The sequence below is a fragment of the Mustela putorius genome, unplaced genomic scaffold (assembly GCF_011764305.1).
Source record: "Mustela putorius furo isolate JIRA1106 unplaced genomic scaffold, ASM1176430v1.1 tig00003853_pilon_pilon_pilon, whole genome shotgun sequence".
Classification (NCBI taxonomy): domain Eukaryota; kingdom Metazoa; phylum Chordata; class Mammalia; order Carnivora; family Mustelidae; genus Mustela; species Mustela putorius.
This window is the reverse complement of record NW_025422005.1, coordinates 71,889,780-71,916,473: the sequence shown is the minus strand read 5'-3', so window position 1 is coordinate 71,916,473 and position 26,694 is coordinate 71,889,780. Positions and strand designations below refer to the sequence as shown.

Genomic DNA, 26,694 nt, shown 5'->3' with positions numbered 1-26,694 from the left:
CATTATTTATGCTTTCTTAATATAAGTTTCATTAACGATTCCCAGTGGACAAAGATATAAGCCTGTGAACTGCCCATTTTCCAGTGAGAACTTATTTCTTCCAAATTTGGTAGACTGTACCTCCTAATACTTGACATCAGTACTGACAAACTCAAGTGCCCTATTGGAAGCAGGTGGTATATAGTAATAAGAGTTAAGAGCAATTGGTATGGACTGTGGTGAATGAAAAAATGCATCTAAGTAGTAACTGTTGCTTAGATCCATCCAGATTTGCCTTTGAAAATGCTTGTCTGTGCGTGCTAGATCATCTAAAACTAGGAATCTTATTAATCTTCATATATAAAATCTCTGGATTTTTAAATCTTAGTACCTAATTCAGTTTCCATTAATTAGTAAGCAAGTGCTATGGTCTAAGCAAAATAGTTCTGTAGGGGACATTGATCTGGTACACATAATCAATACTGGTATAAGTCAAGTGGGCCTACTCCATTCACTCATCTAGATTATTTGTGTTAGGAAAAGGGTTTTTCCCCTGAATCAATATTAGTCTGTGTTCAGTTTCTGATATTTTGTTTACTGTCTCACAAATATTTATATTTCATTGTTCTTCTCAGATTTGATTAACTGACCATTGATCATTGTCTCAGAGTGAAAGTGTCAATGCTCTTAAAATCAGTAATCATAGAAATATATTAGATCACTTCTACTGGATATAACCATTAACATTTGAATAGTTTTTGAGAATATAAATTTGTGCTGTCCAATAGAGATACAAGGCCAGTCACAAATGTCATTTAACGTTTTTCAACAGCCATATTTACAAAGGTAAAAAGATGCAGATGAAATTGATTTTACTAACATTTCATTTAAACCAAACAATATTACCAAAACATTCATTTAAAAATGTAATCAATTTAAACAGTGATTTAATTTTTTCATTCTTTTTGTAGTAAGTCTTCAAAATCTGATGTCTTTTATGTTTACTGCACATATCAGTTTTGATCTGCTACATTTTAAGTGCCCAAGGGCCATTTAAACTCAACCACACTACTTAAACGCATCCACCTCAGCAAGCTATTTAACTCACCTGCCTTGTCTGTAAGTGCAGCGGGATAATACTACCAAATATGGCTCTTGTGAGGATTAAATAAGACACACAGGAAGTGCTTACCATACATCGGTGTATCCATTACGAGTAGATAAATAGGTAGGTAGGTAGGTAGAGAGGTAGGTAGGGGAGTGAGGGAGAGATTGATATGTAGATAAAATCATACCCCATGCTTTAACTTCAGTTAGCTTCAACATAGCAAATCATTTTTTTTTCATGATTTAGGTGCCTTCTATAAGCTAATTTATACTATCATACAATAATCTATTTAAACAAAGTATAGCTATTGAAAAAGAAAATGCTTCGTACATCTTTAAATAATCCTAGGAAAAAGATTATGTTGTTATACAGCTAGGTCTATGTTATTTTGTTTGCTATATTGTTTGAAGTAGAATCCATAAAGACAAGGTAGATGAACACTGAGCCTTGTTCACTTTGAAACAGTGTTACTGACTGCATTCTTTCATTCCTTTCAATGCACTAAATTCATCCTTTACTCAAGCTGTTTACTCATCTAGAACACTCTTTCTGCTTTCTTCTCTTGGCCAACTGGCCTCTTCTTATTCTTCAGCTTTCAGATTAGATGTCAGACCTGAGCTTTACCCTCTCTTCTCTTTCAGTCTCTACCTCGTTATCACAGTTGTTTCCTTTATAAGCCAGTGTGATGATTTGTAATTATTACTTTTTAATTTAGTTGGTTTTAGTCTTTGTATCAGACTTTTTGCCTCATGAGAGCCTGTGTCTGCTTTACTTGCTAACGAAATCTCAGCAAAGTAATGTAATACCAGCACAGAGCAGGCACCAAATATTTCTTGAATGACAATGGATTAATGAATGGATGTGTGCTAATATTGGGAATTTTCAAAGAAGTCACAGAAATGACTTCATGAACTGATATATCCACATCAAGAAGCTATGAAAACTACAGTTCTTTATAACATCCCCTGGATTACAAATTCCACAAGGTCAAGGACTGTGTTTGGATATGAAACTAAGTGCCTCCCAGCTCAGGGCCTGCCACATATTAGACATTCATATATATTTGTTGAATGAATGAATAGATTACTTTTTGATGTGAAGTCATAGGCTAGACATCTATACTAGGAAGAATTTTACTCTAAGATAAAATTTAGGATGAGTTAAAAAGAAACATGGGTTAACGTTACTTAAAACCAAAATGCTGTAATAGCACTGCAGTAAAAATGTGTGCTTTCTGTTATATTTTTTTCCTAAAAGGGACCTGTTGGTTTACCTGGAGAAGTTGGGACTACTGGAAGCATTGGTGAAAAGGTAATGCCTTTCATTGTTTTTCTAATGATAAGAATTCTAGGCTAAACTCAAACAGGAGACATTCATATGGTATTTTATGTTGATTAGAAATCACTCATAACTTAAAATATACCATCTGTCTTGAATATCTTAAATATATTGAAATATAGTTAATGGGATATATGTTTCTAATTTTTAAAGGGCAGACTACTCTTTGGGTTGTGATGATGTGGTCTGAAGAGAAACTGAAACTGATGGTCTAGGTTTATGACTAGATCATATTTAAATCAACTTTATCAGAGCAAGCTCCCTAAAGGAAGTAGTTTTGAAAGGAATTTAATTATCACTACCTGATCCAAGTCTCAGTCACAATCTCTTGCTTTTCACTTGGAATCCAGTGTGCAATTATTCGTGCATATTCCTGGCTATGGAAATGGAAATTGTAATTTGCTTAAAGATGACCTAGAAATCATTATTACCTTGGGAGTGATTGTCCATGTTGAGTTTCAAATTTAGGAAAGTCTTTTTAAAAAATAAAAAGTAATTCTTTACTTGAAACCAAGGACATTTAAATTTTTTTTAATTTTTTTTTTAATGGAATCTTATAATGGACTAATAGGTTATAAACCAAAACTTTGGGTCTTTGACTAAAACCTATTGTGCTCGATATAAATTGTAAGCATGATAGTCTTGTGCAGTTACTACATAAGGCTACTCTGTGAGATAGTAGAGGCAGGACTATGAGTAAATTAGAAAATATTCCAGTTACTGCTATCTGAAATGTTTAGTTTAAGTCAAAGTCTACCTGTCTAAAATTTATCACTTTTTTCCCCAGGTTTAAAACTGATCTCTTCCCAATAATCTCATGTCCATTAGTGTACTTTATACCTATTTCAGTTCTTCCAGTCTTCTGGAATAAATAGAGGGAAACCCATATTTGCTTTCCTTTTTCCTCCATTCTCTATGCCTAATCTTTTAGCAGGGCTTAGAGTTTTTTTCTATGTAATTTATCTTTTCTAATAGTCAATCTAAAACCCACCCTACCCCCAACATACTCTTATCAGTTTATGTTAAATTTATCCTGTCATATTTCTATCCTTTCATCCATCCTACATACTACAAGCAGAGGACTAATTTTGATGGGTCATCTGAAACATTTTGAAAAACCGTCATTGGCTCCCTACTGTTGACTCAATTACTTTGGGTCCTCTACTTTGCTGTCAAAGTAGTACATAATTTTGGCTTAATCAGTTCATCTAACACATTTTCTAATAGTCTCCAATATAAACCTTTCTCTCTCCCCTCTCATATATTACATACTTTTCTTATTCCTGTTCTTACTGTTTTGTTTTTTTAGCTTGAGTATTCTCTCTGTTTCCCTCTGTTTATTCAAAGCCAGACTGTAGGACTCAAAGTCTCATCTCCTCCATAAAGTCTTCTCAGATTCCTCTGATCCTTCCTGATTTCTTTCCTTCCTGGACTTAGAATAAGCACCACACAATTTACAATTTAATTGTCCTCTAATTGATTGACCTTTTTTAACGTCATGTCTTCAAATACTTGAGAGTAGACTCTAAGCCAAATTTCTGTTATAGCTCTCCAACTCTCAGTACATTGAAAGTGCTTAATATGTATACTTATTGATTTTTTATTAACAATTTAACAAGTATAAAATAAGCTCATTTTAAAAACTTAGATTTGTAATTTTTTTTATTCTGACTTTTTTTTTCTGTGCAAGGTCGAATGCTCTATACTAATCCTAGGAATTTTAATGTGAATCAGTTTAATTCTTTCAATGTACTATGGCATATTTGATTATCATAATTATACTTGTGGTAGACAGATTACATAAATAAAATTTTGTTCAATGGTTATAGGAATTAGTTAATTCTTTTTTTTTTATTTTTATTTTTTTTTATTTTTATTTTTTTTAAAGGTTTTTTTTTTTTTTTTTTAAGATTTTATTTATTTATTTGACAGACATAGATCACAGGTAGGCAGAGAGAGAGGAGGAAGCAGGCTCCCTGCTGAGCAGAGAGTCCAATGCGGGGCTTGATCTCAGGACCCTGGGATCATGATCTGAGCCGAAGGCAGAGGCTTTAACCCACTGAGCCACCCAGGCACCCCAGGAATTAGTTAATTCTTAAAATATGTTTTGATACTTTTACTATCCTCCTATTTTATATGCCTCAAAATGACAAGCATTTTTACTTATAAAAATATTTTTAGTATTTTATCTCTTGAAATATATTTTGAGGATTTTTATTATATTAGAAGTATAGCAACTTTAAGGTAAAAATATACAATTTGTAAATTAAAAAGTATTGGCAGTTAGGATGATATGTGCATGTAAGATATGAGTCTGACAATTTTCCTGTCAAGGCTTATCTCAGTCTTGACTGATTAACTTGCCTCAATATTTTTCTTTTATCTTTGTTTTAAAAGGGAGAACGGGGAAGTCCAGGTCCACTAGGTCCCCAAGGAGAAAAGGGTGTTATGGTAAGAGTCATTGATTTGAAATATATGTTTCCAAAGAACATCATAATTCCAGAAGTGGAATTATCTTGAGTGAAATTTAAATAAGTGAAAAGTGTTTATTTTACAGTATATTTCCATTTGAATTTTCCTTTCCTTTAAACAGTTTACCTTTCAAATGCTGATTGCTATTGCAAAGCATGAAAAATCAGATGACTTGGTCAAATGACTCTATAGATTTAAGAGAAGAATTAAGCCACCATAAATTAGTGAAATGAATGAAAAAAGAATATGACGAAGGCTCTACTTTTCTTTTATAGCTTATAGTTTCTATAGCACATATCACCACTGTCACTCTTCCATGCGTTTGTGGTCCTGATGTAATTTTTGATATGTGAAACATCAGAATCCAGAATTCATCTTACCTATCTTGCATCTTTAAGGTAGTAATAGCTGACAACTATTATATATAGATTGTATTTTTTTAGTTTATTAAGTAGTTTCTAAACATGATAGGAATGAGAACAAAAAAATATCAATGAAAGAATCTTACTTCAGAAAATATATTGTAATAGATCTGGTGGCACATAAGACTGTCTACAAATTTATTTTACATAAGTTTTTCTTTAGTTTTAACTTCTGTTGTATCAGCAAAACTCTGTAAATTTTTTTTTTTTTTTAGCTATGTCCAGTTGCTGTAAACTAAGAAATTTAGTAGATCCATTAGGTTAATCAATATCAGGAACTATTATCTACTAAGAGATTCTCTGAATTAGTAATTATGCTGTAAAGGGTGTGTTCCTTCTAAAATTTAACAAGCTCTAGAGTATTTATACACATTCACATTCCTTAATTACAGAATTCTCTGGCCTCTGACAATGAAAAGGCTTCATAATCTAGATAATATAGTATCTATTCATAACATAACAAAACCTACAGAAAGATAAGATGAATATTCTCTTCTCAATAGGTTATAATATGTGATTCTGGTTAGCAAATTTCTTTTCTAGGCAGAGTTACTAATAAAAGGATATACAGCTTCTGTATAATCATGTCTTATTTCTAACTGTAGTACATTTCCCATTACCTTTTATATATTGGATAGGAAAGAGAGATCTTATTTACATTATCACTTTTACTACTATTTATAATTTACTGGTTTGTCTTCAATGGAAATAATCAGATATGATAGAAACTTTATGTCTTTCATATTTACTCAAATTATAGGGATATCCAGGTCCTCCTGGGGATCCAGGACCCATTGGTCCACTGGGATTACCAGTGAGTAAAGTCTTTATATTCCCTTCTTCAATGTCTATTTAAATTTAAATCTATGTTTTATTTAATAAAAAAAAACTTCTTATTCTTAGGCAAAATAAGTAATGTATAAACTGATGGAGGCTACTTCTCTCTTCATTCAATGTAAAACACTCTAGAATATTTCATGGTATCTTAAACTTTCTCACCGCTACTTGCTATATTATTTACTTTTAATAATCAGTATAATTGTGTAGCCTAAAACAAAAAGAAATTTAAACTTTCTTTTGAAAAACCACATATAAGAAAACAGAGTCAGTAATCAAGTGTACATGCGAGCATGGATAAACAAAACATAAATAAGTTACAATATTTTTCTTAGAAATTTAGAAGTATTCTCAAATGACCAGATAAAAGTCAGGAAAAAAATATATCTTTATTGACCAAAACTTGAGTTTTGAAAATACTCCATTTATTATATAGAGAAAGGTAATCAAATCTTGACTCCAAGAAATAAATTTGCTTATCAAAATTTGGTCATTATTATCAACTTAAATATGAAAAAGATAAGCTTTAATAATCCCCTAAATAGAACTGTTATCAGAAATGGTTTATGCTGTTTTGTGAAGCTCTTGTTTTGAAGAAAGCCTTGGCTTTCCAGTACTTTGATAGGCATGTTATTAACTTCTAAAATTAGGAAGACTGAGATTGGTACAGTTGCCAAACTGTAGATTGGTATGATTGCCAATCTTTTTACTCACATAAGATAATAAATAAATCTTCAATCCTATAAAAGTTCACTGTTTTTATCTACCTAATGTCATATAAATAAATAGATTTTATTTTATAATTAAGTCTTTATGAAAAACTATCAAGTCTAAAAAACTCATTGTAATTGACTTAGTAATAAGTAGACAACTAAATCTTCATTACATCTATTTGTGACGTATTTGGTGTAATTTGTGACATTTTCATTGTAACAGGAAAAAAACTCTATTACTCTTGTAATTATCATTAACATCTAGAATAATGAGAAAGAAATCTTTCAGCAACAGCCATTGCTTTTTTGATGGACCAAGCTGATTAAACTAGTCAGACTGGCTGAATGGCTATTTATTTTTCTCTTTTCACTGTCACTCCATGGGTTGGTTCCTCCTGAAAACTAGTTGGAATACCTGGAAAGGGAAGAATAGCAGAATAATGGGGGGAGGGAAGTATGGCATTTATTTCATAAATAAAGCAAATTTTAAAGGAGATTAATCAATTTTATTTTAAGAATTCCCAAGGAGAATTACATGTCATATTTTGCTATTTTGCTAACATTTCTGTGACTTCTGTAACTGATTTTTAAATTTTCAATGAGTAGGGTCATGTGGGGGCAAGAGGACCACCTGGGAGTCAAGGTCCTAAAGGACAAAGAGTAAGTTATCTAATGGAAGAAGTAACCTAATACATTAACCTAAATAGAAAAAAAAAAAAAAAACTTCACAAATAGTGATGTGATCGATAAAAATAGCTCTATGTCTTCAGATTGTGCTTAGATATTGTTGGCTTTTTCCTTGTTTTCATTATATTAGATGAACTAACTACCTGCATTAATTAAAGTGTGACTTGTTATCATTTGTACACATAAAACCATACTTTTCCATTTTATGTTTTACAAATTTTACTAATTCATATAGAACTCTTCTTTCACATTCTCAATTTCCAGTTCCATTCTTTGGGAGAATTATAAGTGTGAAGATGTTTAAATAAACTGTTTTTCTACTCCCAAGAGACTTACAGAGCAAGGAATAGTAACATGACAAAATAAGAGCAATAGGAAATGGAATGAAGACAAATGCAGGATGACTGTTAATTAAATATAAATCAGAAGTGATATAATCATCATTGTTTGGTGATTATGTATAAGAATTAAATTTGAAATCTTTCAATCTTTGAGTTTTTTAAACATTAAATCCTTTTTTTTTTCCTTTGAAGAAATAAGAGCCACAATTTACTGCATGTCCATTACATGTCAGGCAACTTTACATCTGTTACCTTACTTAATACTTAGAACTACCTGAAGAAGATGTATCATCTTAGATATTATAGCTGAGGAAAACAGAACTCAGGGAATTTAACTATATGCCTGTAGGCACACAGAGAGAAATGACAAAACCAGCATTCAAACCTTAGTGTGCCTATCTCCCAGTCCTGTGCTTATTCGACACCATACAGAATACGAAGGAGGTTTTTCATTTTTTTTTCTTGATAAATCTGAATATGTGGGTTGTAAGAATTCTCCTTTCTCCCTTGGCTTTACTTTGATTTTTAGGGCTAACTTCTAAGAACATGGTGTCCAACTAACAGAAGTTAAAAACAAAACAAAAACCTCATTTTTGAAGTTGGCAAATGGGAGAAAGGTGTTAAGAATGCCCAGTTTGAAGTAATAACTTCAGTATCATGTCCTGTGTTTTAAGTGAAGATTGATGAAAGAGAGCAAATTTGTCTTTATTATTATTTCTTTTCTGAAAAACTCTTTTCCTCACTGGGTTATAGATTTACAATCTACGAATAATCCTGATGGCCATTTCTATTTTAGCCCAAGTGAAATTTAAAATAATAATTTATTCATTTAGTGGTCTGTACCTTGCCAGCATTCAGTACTTCATCAGCTCCAATGTGTTTATTCAGCTTTGTATTATTCAAAGTGAGAAAGTTCAACCAGTTTTATGCAGTTGAAAAAAAGCGGAAATACTTTTTGTTAATGTTTTGCCTTTTGTTAATTAAGTAATTGAGGTCTTATAGAAGCCATGTACCTAACTAAACAAGAATTTTCCTGAACCAGGCACCTGTGTGGCTCAGTGGGTTAATGCCTTTGGCTCCGATCATGATCCCAGGGTCCTGGGCTCGAGCCCCACATCAGGCTCTCTGCTCAGCGGTGAGCCTGCTTCCCCACCCCCCACTCTGCCTGCCTCTCCTGCCTACTTGTGATCTCTCTCTGTCAAATAAGTAAATAAATAAGATCTTTAAAAAAAAGAAAAAAAGAATTCTCCTGGACCATTTGTGTTTTCTCCTAAGTCATACAGAAAGGTCATTGGCTCTATGGTTTTCTAAACTCCCCATGATCCCTGGGTAATTGTTATCCTTCTCTCCCCCTCCCCTTTTTTTTCTTCTAAGGTGTTCTTTAAATTCAAGTTTGTTAATGTAACACTAACAAAGTGTAGTATTAGTTTTAGGAGTAAAATTTAGTGATTCATCAATTATATATACCATCCAGTACTATTTTAGCCCATCAAGTACCCTCCTTAATGCTCATCACCCAGCTAACCCATCCCTCCACCACCTTCCCCTCCAGCAACCTGTTTGTTCTCTATAGTTAAGAGTCTCTTGTGGTTTGCCTCCTTCTCTGTTTTTATCTTCTTTTATTTTTTCTTCCCTTCCCCTATGTTCATCTGTTTTGTTTCTTAAATTCCACATGGAGGTGAGATCATACGATATTTGTCTTTCTCGGACTAATTTCACCTGGCATAATATGCTCTAGTTCCATCTACCTTATTGCAAATAGCAAGATTTCATTCTTTTTTATGGCTGAGTAATATCCCATTGTATATCCACGCCACATCTTCTTTACCCACTCATTAGTCAAATAGATCGTTATCCTTTTCTGATTTGCCACTTTGTCCTCAACTGTTATCTTTTCAATGGTCTGTTTTCCTCTTATCCTCCAAATACATTTTACTGATTCTCTCCCAAAATGGCTTTTCACAGTTACCTAAAGTTCATTCAGTTCTTTCTAAACAAAGAAATCTGATTTAGATGGGCGCCTGGGTGGCTCAGTGGGTTAAGCCGCTGCCTTCGGCTCAGGTCATGATCTCAGGGTCCTGGGATCGAGTCCCGCATCGGGCTCCCTGCTGAGCAGAGAGCCCGCTTCCCTCTCTCTCTCTGCCTGCCTCTCCATCTACTTGTGATTTCTCTCTGTCAAATAAATAAATAAAATATTTAAAAAAAAAAAAAAGAAATCTGATTTAGAAATAAAGGCTTTGTTTAGTACAAAAACACTTCCTTTGCAGGAGAATATTTCAGGCAATTTCTGAACATTGAGAATACAAAAAGAACTGAAGACCAGAATATTTAAGAATTTATTATTATAAAGTTCCATCCCAGATGTCACCTAATGTCTTCCTGTTTCTACTATCTTCTTCTTAATCTGTTCTCCCCTACACATGTGGTATCAATATGCTAGGTCCATCTTTCCCAGTGTTCTTCAATTAAAAAAAAAAAAAGACTACATGTCTAACCCACAGAGATAAATGGAAAGGTATCTGCCTGGAAGTTTCTGTGCTCCAGCTCTTCCCGCTCACCCCAAAGGCTGAGGGGGTTGATCTTCCCAGCACATCTGTAAACACTTCATGACACACAACTGTGTCACAGTACACTGGAAAGGAAGCTGTGCCCTACACACATTGACCTGGAGATCGCACCGAGAATTATCATTATGGAACTAGTGCTTATTACTGTTTTACCTGTGACTTCCATTGTTATCACATGGCCATGTGAACATCATCAATAACAGGACATTCTCCTAGGGGTCTGCGTGCCCATCCGTCTGTCACTCAACTGTCTAACATTTACTGGTTTCTTATCATTTGTCAAGCATTCTCCTCATACCATGGAGGATTCAAGAGTAATGATCTTTCAGATCTGGACCACATGGGTTTTACTATTCAATTAGTTACAGCCCAGTGGCTTTTGAAATATTGTACAACATTGGTACTTTTCCAGAGGACAAAAAAAGCTCAGGCAAACAACAAAGTCTGCCATTTCAGCAAACAACTTAAACAAATTAATATATTGAATATTTGTCTCACCTGCTTTGTGAAGGTTGTATAATCCTACTTCTTACATAGCTGAAAAAGAGCAGGATTGGCTGAAAGTATTATTCCTATGGTTTGAGATTCCTAGGTGGGAGATCCGGCATGAATTTAAAGTATTATTATTTATCCTACATACTCTAAGCTTTTTTTTTTTTTTTTACCTGCCAAGTTTGGCTGAAGAACAGTCATTTAAGTGTAGTAATACAATTTATTATGCCACAGCTAATCAATATAATATATACAATCACATCCACCATATAGAAAATACAGGCTAGCAGATTCTCTACTGCAGTACCAGTAAGATGATGGCTTAGCATTTGGGGGTCACTAGGAATTGGCACAACTTTACTTGCTGTCCCTCATGCACACATTTAACTCACTGGGGCTAGGTAACTCATCCTTTGGTGTCTTTCCAGTATGTGCTTCTGTGTCCTATCTCCAGCTTCCCTGACAGGAGAGATGACCCACTGAGCAAAGTTAACATCTCTTTTCTTGCCCATGGATTGTGCCTTCGATCATTAGACAAATTCAGATTTTGTACCCTTTCTCGGGAAGGAGGGTATAGAGGCATACAACTGAGTAATTTTTTATTCTATGCTACTTAATATTTAAATGAGGAAAAAAGATTGAAATAACTGTATTAGAAATATTTTAAGATTTCTGTATGCAAGATGGAAACTGGATATGACCATAAAAATTCTAAATTGTGGCTTCTTCGAGGAAATGCATACCATATTGGGAAACCAGCCATTGCATTTAGATTCAATGTGAGTACCACCTAGAGTACACCAAGTATAAGAGAAGAACTTTTTGTGTGGTTTCTTCTCCTGAAAAAGTTTATAACAAGAGTAGAATGAAATGATTTTTTTTTCCCACAAAATCACAGATAATAGTTTCTGTCTAAGGGAAAGTTTTGTCCCAGCGGTATCAATCGATAGCCAGAGCAGACTGCTAGACATACTTAGTTAGGCATCTGGGTAATTTTAAATTAACAGAAGGGTCAAGCGAAGATGGATGTGGTTAAAAGGAAATAGAAACATACTGAATCCAAGTTAGAAGGACATTTGTTCTGTGAATAAGGGTTGTTTCTTTTTCATAGATGCTTCAGCTCTTTAAAACTGATTATAAGCATTATAGAGATGGACTTGTAATTTTCATAAAAGCTTCCTACATAAGCTAGTATGCAGTTTATATTAGTGTTAATGATAATTTTTTTTTAATTGTAGAATTTATATACAGTAGTGGTTTTGTCTCCTATCATCTGATACTTCTAGGATTATGTGACTATTCAGGAATTTTGCTAATTCTTTAAGACTATTACCTATAATTCAAGTTCTTCTTATTTTATGAAATATGCTTAATTTATATACTTGAGGTACCAGACTTTATTCCAGTTTTTAGAACCTACTAATAGCCACTTATCATAGCAAACTTTAACTTTTCTTACAGATGATGAGGAAAAGATCAGATTTTTAATTTAGCTAGCATACATTCTCCAACAGCTTTATAGATAATTGGATATTTAATTTATTTTATTTTATTTATTGAGTTCACATGTGCATGAGTTGGGGGAAGGGGCAGAAGGAGAAGGAAAGAGAATCTGAAGCAGGCTGCACGCCCAGCATGGAAGCCAACACAGATCTCAGTCTCACAACCCTGAGATCATGACCTGAGCCAAAATCAAGAATCAGAGACTTAACTGACTGAGCTACCCAGGTGCCCTGATAATCAGATATTTTAAAGCAGATATTAAAAAAAAATAACTTAATGCCCAATTAGATGCCTGTTTTAATGCTGTTGGTCTGTCTTAGAGCTTGTTTAGCCTTAACTGAAACATAGAGAGCATTAAGCTTCCTTAGAGTTCTTTCAGCCTTAACCTCTTAACCAGCAACCTTAGGTTTTATTGCCTTTAATTAATGCAATTGCTATATTTAGAGCAAAAAAGGGAGCTCCTTTCAGTTATAATGCCAATCAGCACTTTAATTATAAATGTTTCATATCCATTTTATAAACATCCCCTAAACTTCAGGTCCCCTTTTCAATCTAAATTCACTTGTTAACAGGATTAACCTTTTCTTCTTTCTAACATTTGAAAAAATATCATAAACTTAATAAAGCATAACTATTTAAAGTCTTTATACATTTAGACATCATATGAATCAGGCAGCTTATATCTGCAGGCTTCCGTTTCTTCATATTAAAAAAACAGAAAAAAGCAGAGTTTGCACTAGTTCAGCCTTGACACTAGGTGATTTATATTCAGAAGCAGAAACTGGCAGTTGATTTTGAGATCTTCCTCCTGACCTAGACTCAGTCTTTTCTATGTATGTATCTGGGAAGCCACTTAATCTGATTTTATATAAGAAAAGATACTTGCCATCTTTAGACCAAACAATCTTTTTTTTTTTTTTTTAAGATTTTATTTATTTGACAGACAGAGATGCCAAGTAGGCAGATTGGCAGGCAGAGAGAGGCAGAAGAAGGCTCCCGCTGAGCAGGGAGCCCGATTTCGGGCTCGATCCCAGGACCCTGGGATCATGACCTAAGCTGAATGCAGAGGCTTTAACCCACTGAGCCACCCAGGTGCCCCTCGATGCTACCATTTTAACCTCGACAGAATGTGGGCACCTGGGTGGCTCAGTCAGTTAAGTGTCTGCCTTTGGCTTAGGTCATGGGTTCTGGGATCAAGCCCTGCATCAGGCTCTGTGTTCTCTCCCTCCTTCTGCCTACAGTATCCTCTGTTGGTGCTCTTTCGCGCTCGCTCCCTCTCGTGCGTGCTCTCTCTCTGTCAAATAAATAAATAAAATCTAAAAGAAATTTAAAAATTAAAAAAAAAGTAAACCTAGACAGAATGACTTTGCACTCTCTAGCACTAGCCTTGGAGATACCTGCCTCATTGTGGTTGATCGTTTAGAATCACATTCCTTGTGTTCGCTTCATTCTCCCTCTCCACCCAAGCAAGCCTACGCTTCCAGTTTGTTTGCTATTAATGCTGTCATCACTCTACTAATTATTATCATAAAATATCCAAGCAAGATAGAGATTTCAGGTTCAAAAGTGTTAAGTGCCTAATTCCCTGTGGACACATTTTCAGTCTAGATCTCACTTGTTTTCTGCTGTGTTGATAAGAATGTTGATCATCTATTCCCTTTTTTTTTTTTTTTAATTGAAGTATAGTTGACCCACAATCTTACATTAGTTTCAGGTGTACAACATACTGATTTAACAACTTCCTAGGTTATGCTATGCTCATCACAAGAGTAGCTGCCATCTGTCACTGGACAACACTCGTTCCTTTTCATACTCCTTCAGCCACCTTCTGTTATAACTCCAAAAAATTTTTTAAAGTATTTTCTTACAGGGCAGAAAGAGGAGAATGGGCTTATAAGATGACAGAGAAAGAGAATCAATATAGGCTGCTGAATTTTTAAGGTGAAGATTATGTTTAGAATGAGGTCCTGAGGGATCTTTGCACTTAAAACTTCAAAGTCATCCTTTAATAACTGTTCCTGTTTTTTTCTTCAGTTACTTAACTGTCAATCATTCCAAGCATGTGCCTACCTCAGGACCTTTGTAGATTCTTCTGTCAGAATGATCTTGCCTATATGCCATTTTAGAGAGGCTTCTCGACTACCCTCTCTAAAATAGGGCTCCCCATCTTGAATTCTCTCTAATCCCTTAAGCTCCTTTATTTACTTCATTACATTTGACTACTCACTGTCATTTTATAGTTTTAGGTATTTATTTGATTGCTTATGAGTTCAGGGATGTGTCTCTTCTCCCCACTGTATCTTCTGTGCCTCAAGTAATGGCTGGCTTACAATAGGCACTCAGCAAATGTTTATTAAATGAATAGCACTCTCTTACCTACTAAATTGAATCCATATTCCTCAACTTGACAGTCAACGTTCTACACAATAAGACTGAAACTCAGCTTGATAGTCTTCCATGGGAAAATAGGACAAAGAAGGTAGGGCCAGGTCCTTGAGTACCTTCAATACAAACTGAGATTGAAGAGCTAGAGCTATGGCTTTAACTTTAGTATGACCAGTAGAGCTACAGATCTCATGGAGTGTGAACCTTCTCTCTAATACCCTGAATGTGCCTAAGAGGATCAGGGAATGCAGTATCATAAGAACACCCAGGAAAAGAGTCCTATTACAGTAAGCAGTAAGAATATAAAGCTAAACCAAGCTGACCTCAGGTGGGAGAAAAGAGAAGGAGCCTGTTGTGCTGGGAAATTTGTATCACTATTCTGTATAGAAATCTTCAGGGCCTTCTAGGGGCACCTGGGTAACTCAGTTGGTTAAGTATCTGCCTTCGGCTCAGGTCATCATCCCAGAGGCCCAGATCCCTGAGTCTGGCTCCATGCTCAGCGAGAAGTCTACTTCTCCCTTTCCCTCTGCCCCTCCCCACTGCTTGAGTGCACAGGCATGGGCTCTCTCTCTCAAACAAATAAAATCTTAAAGAAAAAAAGAAGTCTTCAGTTCCTTCTCATTACCTATTGATTTAAATATAAACTCCAGTCTTTGACCTTTTAAGTCCCAGGCTTTCCACAATTATTTCTTAATATAGAAAATACTTAGTTAGAAATATTGAGAAATACTACTTGTAGTCAATAAACCAGCTAAACAAACTACTTTTTTCTTTCTTGGGTATCTTCTTTCCTGCCTCTGTACCCTTTTCTTATCCTATCCCTCTGTCCAGAGTTCCTTTTAGAGCATGATCTCCAACTGTCAAAATGATACCTTTATTCCTTATATAGACATGTGAAAGTTCTCTTCCTCCTTTGAATCCTTTTAGCCCTAAAAATGCCATGTCTTGAGGCGCCTGGGTGGCTCAGTGGGTTAAAGCCTCTGCCTTCGGCTCAGGTCATGATCTCAGGGTTCTGGGATCGAGCCCCGCGTCGGGCTCTCTGCTCAGCGGGGAGCCTGCTTCCTCCTCTCTCTCTGCCTGCCTCTCTGCCTCCTTGTGATCTCTGTCTGTCAAATAAATAAATAAAATCTTAAAAAAAAACAAACAACAAATAGGTTCATCCATGTATCCGGCTGTATCCTTTTCTGTGGTCATGGTATAGAAGGAAGCAGAGGAATTTGTCAAGAACAGTCTGTTCATTTGTGAGGATGTATAACCGTAATCAATAATAATAATAACATTTCAAATTAACAATAGAACTTTTTCCATCCCTAGGGACCAAGAGGACCAGACGGTCTCTTAGGGGAACAAGGTATACAAGGTGCCAAGGTAAATACTGATTTTTTTCATTTCATACACATTATGTTTTTTTGAGCCCATAGGTGTTCTACCTGATTTAAAACTGTTATATTTTCTTACGAAAGTGTAGTTCTAAATTTTCTCTTAGTAAACGTATGAAACATACATAAAATTTTTACTCTACACAGACAAATACTTTCTTTTGAATCTTGAATTATATACTTGATGTCTTATTTTCTTGTATGTCAGTATATGCTAGCACGTGTAAAACCATAATCCATATTCCTATTAACTCCTCTGGTACTGATACTTTGTTAGGGTGAAAAAGGAGATCAAGGAAAAAGAGGGCCCTATGGTCTTATTGTAAGTAGTAAAACATTTTACATTAAAGATAAATAGATAAAATCTTCCCTGTTTTTCTTGGTGTGTGGTTAATATTTGGTGAAGGAGCTAGGGGACTCACACATTTTCTTCCTTGTGTAGGGTAAGACTGGAAACCCTGGAGAGAGAGGAGTTCAAGGGAAACCAGTAAGTAATAAAGAATAATTAAGCTAGAATAAATTTTTTCCGTTTTATTCTCTGGCACAACTATTGTTGTTATCAGTACATTAGACTGAAAGAGTACTAGTTCTTTTCCTCCTTCAGTCTTTAGGTGGACGGGTTATTTGTGCAAGCTGCTTAATCATTTTAGGCCCTTGTGCTACCTGTTTATAAGCTGATGCTTATACTCTACCCTGGTATAATTAGTTTTTCTATAAAATCCATCTTATAATTAAATGGTGTGATATTATATAAAAATAATGGAATATGAATAAAGCTAACATAACAAGGAATTTCTTGCCTACTTTCATTTTAATTCTGTTGGAATATTCTTTGGACCCTTGGAATGTGGTTCTGTGTGTGTCACCATGCTTTTCCATGCCACTGCTCTAAGAATTTTTAATATTACACAATGCTAGATATTCTCCTACTATCAAAACATCTTTTCAGAAGTATACAATTTTTTCCCCTGAATGGCAACAAGTTCTTTTTTATGGCCATAGTGCAGAAACAAGCAGAAGATTGTCAGCTAAAAAAGATATGCATATATGTATCTTTTTCTTTTTTTTTTAATAAGTATTTCTCCCCAATGAAGGGAAGAAATACTTTAAAAAAAAAACTCACACACACAAAAAGATACACATATGCATATGTATACACACGTTAGTACATTATATAAAATTTTGAATACATAAGTTTAATTGTGTGAGCTTTCGTACATCTCATGTATTTTTATTTAGAATCATAATTTTTATAATTTGTAGTGACATCTTGCTTTATTATATACATATCTATATATACAATTTAAAGTTATAAAATTAAATAATAATTTAAATAGACGGCAACTGAAGAATCAGAAAAAGATAAGAGAAAAATGTTTTTTTCTGCTATTATAGTTGTCACTGTTTACTTGTTCCTCTTTGAAATCTGCTGCCCCCTGCCTGTTGTTTCCCATAACGGCGTTATATTTGACAGTGGTCAAATCTCAAATACCGGAGACCTGAAGGAGAAAAATGACTACATCCAGGGAAAGAATTTGTCTGTGACAATGTTATCCATTGAAGTCATTCCCCCCCAAAATTCTTTGAGTATTAATATTCATCATCTGGGTTTCTGTTATATCAATGCAAATGGTGTTTCTGTATATTCTTTTCACTTTGCTGCATTGTTAAAATACGTGGCAATGAGTAGAAAATTTCCAAGCTCATCATGGTCATTCTTTACTGTAGAGAAAGGAGGCCTAGAGAAGTAAAATTACTTACTCATATTGTTGACATTCCTTAGAATTTTACTTTCAGGAAGGTATGTGCTATGGAGAGTGCTATGAAGTGTGTAAATCTGGTGATTCACAGACCTGTACCCCTGGGCTGATAATACATTATATGTTAATAAAAAATAAAAAAAAATTTAAAAAGAATTTTACTTTCATTTGCAGCCTATTAGATATGCCTAGATAAATGTGAAATGTGATGTTTGACTTCCTCAATCAAATAAAAGACATTAGAACCATTTTGTAACCATGGCTTAAGGCAGGACATTGAGTAAATTTACTTTAGTGGATGACATGGGTCGTACATTAAATCATAAGTTGATAGTAGTTTTTGAGGTTTATATGGCCCCCTACCCACATTGTCCCCTTCTTCTTGACTGAACTGAAATGGACTTTTTTTTACAGAAGCTAGGATCAATCAATCCAAGAAATTGAGATTGGTTTGATCCTCCACATTGTCTCTAATCATTCATGCAACTGTTGACTAGCAGGCAGTGCTGTATAATAGAAAGATATATTGAAGGCCTGATTGACCTTTGCTCCAGTACATGCTCCTAATAGCTATAGAGTTTGATTAAATGGGTTAGCTCTCTGGATGGTATTTTCCTTGTCTATAAAATAAAGAGATATCTCTAAATTATAATTCTAAAGCCAGGTATGAAATAAAAAATGCTAACACATAGCGTGTCAAGGTAACCAGCATTTGTCTATGGGCCAACTCTGTTTCCTATACTTGCCTTCCATCCACATGTAGATCTGACTTAAGAGTTAAGGCCATGATCCATGTTATTAAGGTGATAAAACCTGGGTAACTCTTTTTAGATTTCTAAATCTTATAAAAACCATAACTATTAATGATTTTTTTAGAAATCTAGATATTCTTTCAGTAGATGAGTTAGGGGTGTTAAATGTCCACTATGATTTTGTTTTTCTACGTTTCTTTCTTTAAATTTGTCAAATTTTGCTTTATGTATTTTGAAACACTATTTTTAGAGTTCATGTTTATGATTATTATGTCTTCCTGATGAACTGACCCTTTTTATTTTGACAAAATATTCCTCCATATCTCTGGTAATACTTTTCATTCCTGATAATACTGTTTTTGAAATTGGCTTTATTTGGTTAATAAACCTCTCCAGGCTACTTATCCTTGCAGTTTGCATGGCTTATCTTTTCCATTCATTTACACGCAACCCATCTGTGTTTTGGTATTTAAAATGAGTGTCTTATAATTGGGCCTTTCTTTTTTTATTCATTCTGAAAATCTCTACCTTTTAGTTAGTGTTTGCTCCATATCCATTTAATGTAATTATCAATTTGGTTGTTCTTTGATCAACCACTTTATAATTGTTCTTCCATTGTAGTGGTGCTGTTGTTGTTCAGTGTCTTCTTCTGGCATTGAGCACCATATTTTAATTTAGATAATGGCTTTTTAGTTACACTTTTTTGAGCTATTATTTTCAAGTGGTTATTCTAGGTCAGGACAAAGTAAACATTTTCTGTAAAAACAAGTGCTGGTTCAGATTTGACCCCTAGGGCTGTAGTTTGCCAGATGCTGGTTTAGGGATTACAATATATATCCTAACTTTCCAAAAAGTCTACTTAGAGTTAATATAGTAATACTTAAAATAATTGTAAGAAACTTGAAACCATATAGACCCATTCACCACCAACATCCTGTTGTTTATGCTGTAATTATTTTTGTGTATTATATCTATGTGTGTTATAAACCCATTTTAAAAAGTTAAAATTTTGCTTTATTATAAATAAAATATTTTTTGTTTACTGTAAATGAAATATGTGTTTTAGGGTATTTAGGGGGAAAGTAGTGGGCTTTTAAAAAAAATTATCCTTGCATTTACTTTTTCTGATCTTCTCCACTCTTTTCTGTAATCTGCATTTCCAAATGGTATCATTTCCTTGAAGCCTATGGAACTTCTTTTAGATTCCTTAGAGTTAAGTTTTGCTAGTCGTGAATTCTCTTAGTATTTGTGAGGACATCTTTATTTCACTTTTATTTTTTTGTTTTACATGAATTCTTCAGTTTTTAATTCTGGTTAGTTAACATGTAGTGTTACATTAGTTTCAGGTGTACAATATAGTAACTTAACACTTACATACATCACTCTGTGCTCATCACAAATGCACTTCTTAATCACCCTCACCTATTTAACTCACCACCCCCCTCCTCCCCTCTGGTAACCACCACTTTGTTCTCTATAGTTAAGAGCCTGTTTCTGGATGGCTGGGTGGCTCAGCTGGTTAAGCAACTCTCTTCAGCTCAGGTCATGATCCTGGGGTCCTGGATCCAGTTCCTGCTTTGGGATCCCTGCTCACAGGGAGTCTGCTTCTCCCTCTGACCCTCCCTCCTCTCATGCTCTCTCTCTCTCATTTTCTCTCTCTCAAATAAATAAAATCTTTAAAAAAAAAAAAAAGAGCCTGTTTCTTCGTTTGCTCTCCCCCTTTCCCCCCTTTGCTTGTTTATTTTGTTTCCGCATATGAGCAAAATCATTTTTTTCCACTGGTTATAGAATTCTGGGCTAACAGGGTTTTCTTTTATTTGTTTGCATTCAGCACTATAAAGATGACATGTCATTTTCTTTTGGCCTCAGTTATTTCCAGTTAGAAGTCCATATTTATTGGTATCATTATTCTTCCTGCATGTAATGTATCATTTTTTTTTGGCTGCTTTCAAGATTCTCTCTTTACTTTTGACTTTTAGTAGTTTGACTATGATGTGTCTAAATGGATTTACTTTACATTTATTCAGCTTGCATTTGCTGACCTTCTTTTGTGTGTAAGTTTCTGTTTTCACTAAATATGGAAATTTTTCAACTTTTATTTAAATTTTTTTCCTACTCTGTCTTCTTCCTTTCCTTCTTGGATTCTAATTAAATATATATTCAACATTTTGATATCATCCCTCGGGTCCCTGAACCATTATTCATTCCTATTTTAATCTTTTCCCATTTTCTTTTTTTTTTTTAATTAGATAACCTAACTCTTATTTTACTCACTTTTTAAGCCTGTTCATTGAAATGTTATTTATGATAGGGAATTTTTAAGTTTTATTTCAGATATTTAATTTTCAGTTCCATAATTTCCATTTTTATAGATGATGTTCTTCTGAGATTTCTTATTTGTCTATTCATCCTAAGTGTATTTTTTATTTACATTACTGAGCATATATATAATAGCTACTTTAAAATCTTTATGGGGTTAATTCTAACATCTGGGTAATCTTGAGTTTGGTCTCCATTAATTGCCTTTTCTTTTGAATATGGGAAAATTTTCCTGTCCAGTAATTTTGAATTATATCTTGGACATTTTTAAATTATTTTTAATTAGCCAACATATAGTATATCATCAGTTTTTGCTGTAGTGATTTTTTTTTTTCTTAAGGGAGCTCTACACCCAGCATGGAGCCTAATAAGGGGCTTGAACAAAAGACCCCGAGATCAAGACCTAAGTTGAGATCAAGAGTCAGATACTTAACTGACTGGGCCACCCACGTGCCCGTATTTTCTGGAACATTTTGAATGATTCATTCTAGAGACTCCAAGAGTAAATACTCAAAGAGTATTTTTTGATTCATTTTGTTTTTTGATTTGGTGAATTATTCACTTTGCTGCTTTCAAACTCCAACTTCTCTCTCCTCTGTAGTAAATGACTGCTAAAATCTCTGTCCAGTTCTTTTAGGCCTCGCTAGGATGCTAGTTGTCTATCATATCAACACATACTTGAAATGTCAGCAAGAGATTTAAGCAGAGTTTACATGCAGAATTTGAGCTTCCTCCTCTCTTGCTTTTTCTTCCTTCACTTCCCAGCAGCTGTGGCCACTCCACATTCTACCCTCTAGTTCTCCATGCCAGTAAGACTGAATGTTTCTATCCTCCTTTTTTCTTAATAATCCTACATAGCTTACTTTCTGGCTAAAAGCCACATTTAAAATAAAAAATCAGACACTTACTTAGTGCCATTCCTTTCTTCTACATGTAGACCTCTCCATTCTGAGTTTTACCTATTTGTGGTCTTTCTTCATTGTTTTCAGATTTTTAAAAAATATTTTGTCCTGGATTTATAGTTATCCCTATATAGATGGTTTTGATAGGAGCTACTTGGCTAATATTGGAAGTGGAAACTCTTAACTGTTCTTCTTTAAGTAGTTTTCTCTGGAGTAGCTCAGAATACTTAAGAAACATTTATTTCATAACCTTTACAATATAAAAAACATATAGTATTAACTCTGTTCTTTCTTCCTTTTTAGATAACAAGGCACACAGTTTTCATAATCCTCCAATGAAAACACACTTACAGGCTCCCTTGCTTATTCCCATAAAAAGGCTTTGAAGATTATCCATATATTACTGTAAATGGGAGAGTCATTGAATGTCTGATTTCTTGTTGAAATCAGTAGAACACAGGACAGTATAGTGGATGGCATGACGCTGGACTCAGACATTGGAAGTTAAACACTGGTTCTACCACTTATAGCTGTTTTGACTTTATGCAAATTATTTAACCTCTCTGAGCCTCACTTTTCCTGTCTTTAAAATGAGGTAACTTTTGGGGAGCACGGGTGGCGCAGTTGATTAAGCATCCAGATCTTGGTTTTGGCTCAGGTCTGACCTCAGGGTCATGAAATCAAACCCTGTGTTGGAATCTATGCTCAGCACAGAGTCTGCTTGGATTTTTCTTTCCCTCACCTTCTGTTCCCCACCCCCACCCCACATGTGCCCCCCACATGTCCACACTCTCACTCTCTCAAATAAATAAGTAAATCTTTTAAAAAATAAAAATAAAATGAGATAACTTTTATAGTTCTATCAAATGATGATCATTATGTGCTTGGCATAGGTTCTTACTACATAGTAACCACAATAATCATTATTCTCCCAGGCATCATTATCATAATTGCTGGTTTGAAGTCATAGAGCAAGAAGTTCCACTACGAAGAATATATTTTCAATACTATCTGAAAAGCCTTAAAGGGGATTTTTATTTTGTACCAGCTTGTGCTTTACTTCTTTGTCTCTAATAAAAATAAATAGATCCATTTAGATCATTTCATAACTTTGCAAACAGCATTTATGCACCATTAACATCATTAAAAGTATGTATCAAGTTTGACATTGTGTACAAGTAGTTTACAAAACAAATCAAGCAGACATTCACGGTTCTGAATTTTTGCTGTATGTTTCAGTTGGTTTATTAGGCACAAAGGGAACATTTATATTGATCCTTTCTCTTAATATTGGAGCCTGGAGTGAATGGATGGCATTTAAAACAAGGCCTTAGTCAGGTGTGAGTTTGCGATTTTATATACCACCCTTTCCTTAACCAGAAAAATATAGCATTAATGGCTATAACTTAGAAAGTTTTATGTTGCTAGAAATATTTTATATCTTTACTTCCAATTTAATATCATATTTTTCTTAGTTTTTAGTTTTAATATAAAATAGTGATTTTGACCACTGTATATTTGCCAGCCTTCTCAAGGTCAATAATATAAAACAGACAAATAGCAAATAGAGAATGGCAGTATTTTCTATATCATTAAGAGTCATCAGTGTCTGGCACATGGTACATTCTCAGTAAATCTTTAAATGGGATAATCAAAGAGAATTTAGAATTTGATTTAGTTTTATATACCATTTTAGAATATCCCCCCACTTCTAAGACTCAATTTAATGGTACTGTGGATGGCATGGTGTAAAAATAGAGGAAAATAAAGGATATTAGAGTGTTTTAGTCATTTCTGGTCAGCTTGGTTCCGAGACTTCTGTGCCTTACCAGGTTTTAAGGACATAAGTTATACTTACTAACATATCACAAGATTGTTATTTTTAGAGAAAGAAACCATTTTAATCAATATTAAAAGTATAAAGGTATAAAATTATAAAGGTATAAAATTATAAAGGTATAAAAATTCTGTATCATTGTCTCTGTGTATGAGCCAGAATTAAATAGGGAATAGTGATAGCTATAAGGAACTCCTACAACTCAACTACAGCAAAGACAACTTGATGAAAAAAAAAATGAGCAAAAAATGAGGACTTGAATAAACATTTCTGCAAAGAACATAAAAATGGCCAATAAGCACATGAAAAGATACTCAGTATCACTCACTAGACACTAGAGAAATACAAATTGAAGCTACAATGAGATACCACTTCTTACCAATTAGGACAGCTGTTATTAAAGAAAAACAAAGCAAAACATGTATACACACAGAAAGTAACTGACATTGGCAAAGATGTTGAAAAACTGGAGCTCTTGTACATTGCTGACAGGAATGTAAAATGGTGAGGTTACTATGGAAAACAGTTTGGTGGTTCCTCAAACAGTTAAACATACTATTGCTATGTGATTCATCAATTCCACTTTAGATTTATAACCCAAAGAATTGGAAAGCAGGGACTTAGAAACTAACACTTTTATAGTGTTTACAGGCACAGTATTCACAATAGCCAAAAGGTAGAAAACCCAAGTGTCCACTGATGGATGAAAGGATATACAAAATGTAATATATATATACAATAGAATATTATTGAACTTTAAAAATGAAGAAAGCTTTTTAAAATTTTTAATTTCAATTCCCTTAATTAACATACAGTATAATGTTAGTTTCAGGTGTAAAATTTAGTGATTCAACACTTCCATACATTACCAGGTGCCCATCATAAGTGCACTCCTTAATCCCCATCACCTGTTTAACCCATACCTCTTCCATCTTCCTTCTGGTAACCCCCAATTTGTTCTCTATAGTTTAGAATCTCTTTCTTGATTTGTCTCTCTCTTCCCCCCCCCGCCACTTTGCTTGCTTGTTTTGTTTCTAAGATTCCACATATGAGTAAAATCATATGGTATCTGTCTTTCTCTGAGTTACTTATTTCACTTAGCATAATACTCTCTAGCTCCATCCATGTCATTGCAAATGTCAAGATTTCATTCTTTTTGAAGAATGAAATAAATATATAAATGTATATAATTTATATATATATATATGCACACACACAAATATGTATAGGTATGTATGTATGTGTGTGTGTGTGTATGTGTATGTGCCACATTTTCTTTATCCATTCATCAGTGGGTGGATACTTGGCCTGATTCCGTATCTTGGCTATTATAGGTAATCCTGTTACAAACTTTTGAATTAATATTTTTGAATTAATTTTTTTATTCTTTGGGTAGATACCTAGTAGTGTGACTGCTGGATAAAGGATAGTTCTATTTTTTACTTTTTGAGGAACCTCCATACTGTTTTTTTTAATTAACATATAATGTATTGTTTGTTTTCTGGGTACATGTCTGTGATTCATCAGTCGTATGCAGTTCACAGTGCTCACCATAGCATATACCCTTTTCACAGTGGCTGCACCAGTTTGCACCCCCACCAACACTGCAAGAGGTTTCCTCTTTCTCCACATCCTCACCAGCACCTTGTTTCCTATATTCAGTTTTAGCCATTCTGGCTGTCACGAGAGTGAGGTAGTTATGGTAGTTTTGATTTGTGTTTCCCTGATGATAAGTGATGTTGAGCATCTTTTCATGTATTTGTTGACCATCTGTATGTCTTCTTTGAAAAATATCGATTCATTAAATGAAACAAGATGGGATCGGGAGGGAGACAAACCATAAAAGACTCTTAATCTATCTCACAAAACAAACAGGGTCCGGGGAGGGGGGAGGGTAGGGCGAGGGTGGTGGGGTTATGGACATTGGGGAGTGTATGTGCTATGGTGAATGCTGTGAAGTGTGTAAACCTGGCGATTCACAGACCTGTACCCCTGGGGCTAATAATACATTTTATGTTAATAAAAAAGTAAAAAAAATTTTTAAAAATCGATTCATGTCTTCTGCCCATTTTTTAACTGAATTATTTGGGGTGTTGAGTTTTATAAGTTCTTTATGTATTTTATAAGTTCTTTATATATTTTGGATACTAATCCTTTATCAGATATGTCATTTGCAAATATCTTCTCCCGTTCCTTAGGTTTCCTCTTAGCTTTGTTGATTGTTCTCTTTGCTGTGCAGAAACTTCTTATTTTGAAGAAGTCCCAATAGTTCATATTTGCTTTTGTTTCCTTTGCCTCAAGAGACATATCTAGAAAGATGTAACTACAGTCTGTGTCAAAGAAGTGGACTGTTACTGCGTCTGTGCTTTTCTGGGGTGTTTATGGTTCTGTGTCTCACATTTCAGTCCTTAATTTATTTTTATATACAGTGTAAGAAAGTGGTCATTTCATTCTTTTGGTTGCTATCTAGTTTTCCCAATTCCATTTAGTAAGGATACTTTTTCCCATCAGACATTCTTTCCTGCTTTGTTGCAGATTAATTGACCATATAATTATGGGTTCTGGGTTTTCCATTCTGTTGCGTTGATCCACATGGTTATTATTGTGCCAGTACCATACTGCTTTGATTACTACAGCTTTGTAATATAATTTGAGGGTCTAGAATTGTGATGCCCCCAGCTTTGCTTTTCTTTTTCAAGATTGCTTTGGGTATCTGGTCTATTTTGTGTGCTGTACAAATTTTAGGATTATTGGTTCTAGCCCTGTGAAATATGTTGTTGGTATTTTGATGTGATTGCATTAAATGTGTAGCTTGCTTTTGTATAGTATTCACATTTTAACAGTATTTGTTCTTCCAATCCATGAGCATGGAATGTCTTTCCATTACTTTTTGTCGTCTTC

The 26,694-nt window shown here is 34.3% G+C and overlaps 1 protein-coding gene across 5 annotated transcripts in view; it reads left to right on the top strand.

Annotated features, from left to right (window-relative positions):
- Positions 1-26,694, top strand: part of COL24A1 (collagen type XXIV alpha 1 chain) — a 411,639-nt gene that overhangs the window by 233,795 nt on the left and 151,150 nt on the right. For all 5 annotated transcript variants that reach the window (XM_045064804.1, XM_045064802.1, XM_013056205.2 and 2 more), the window contains 7 exons: positions 2,345-2,398; positions 4,823-4,876; positions 6,080-6,133; positions 7,476-7,529; positions 16,159-16,212; positions 16,501-16,545; positions 16,666-16,710. In XM_045064804.1, coding sequence (XP_044920739.1) covers positions 2,345-2,398; positions 4,823-4,876; positions 6,080-6,133; positions 7,476-7,529; positions 16,159-16,212; positions 16,501-16,545; positions 16,666-16,710 — 360 coding nt within the window. The remainder of the gene's footprint in view (positions 1-2,344; positions 2,399-4,822; positions 4,877-6,079; positions 6,134-7,475; positions 7,530-16,158; positions 16,213-16,500; positions 16,546-16,665; positions 16,711-26,694) is intronic.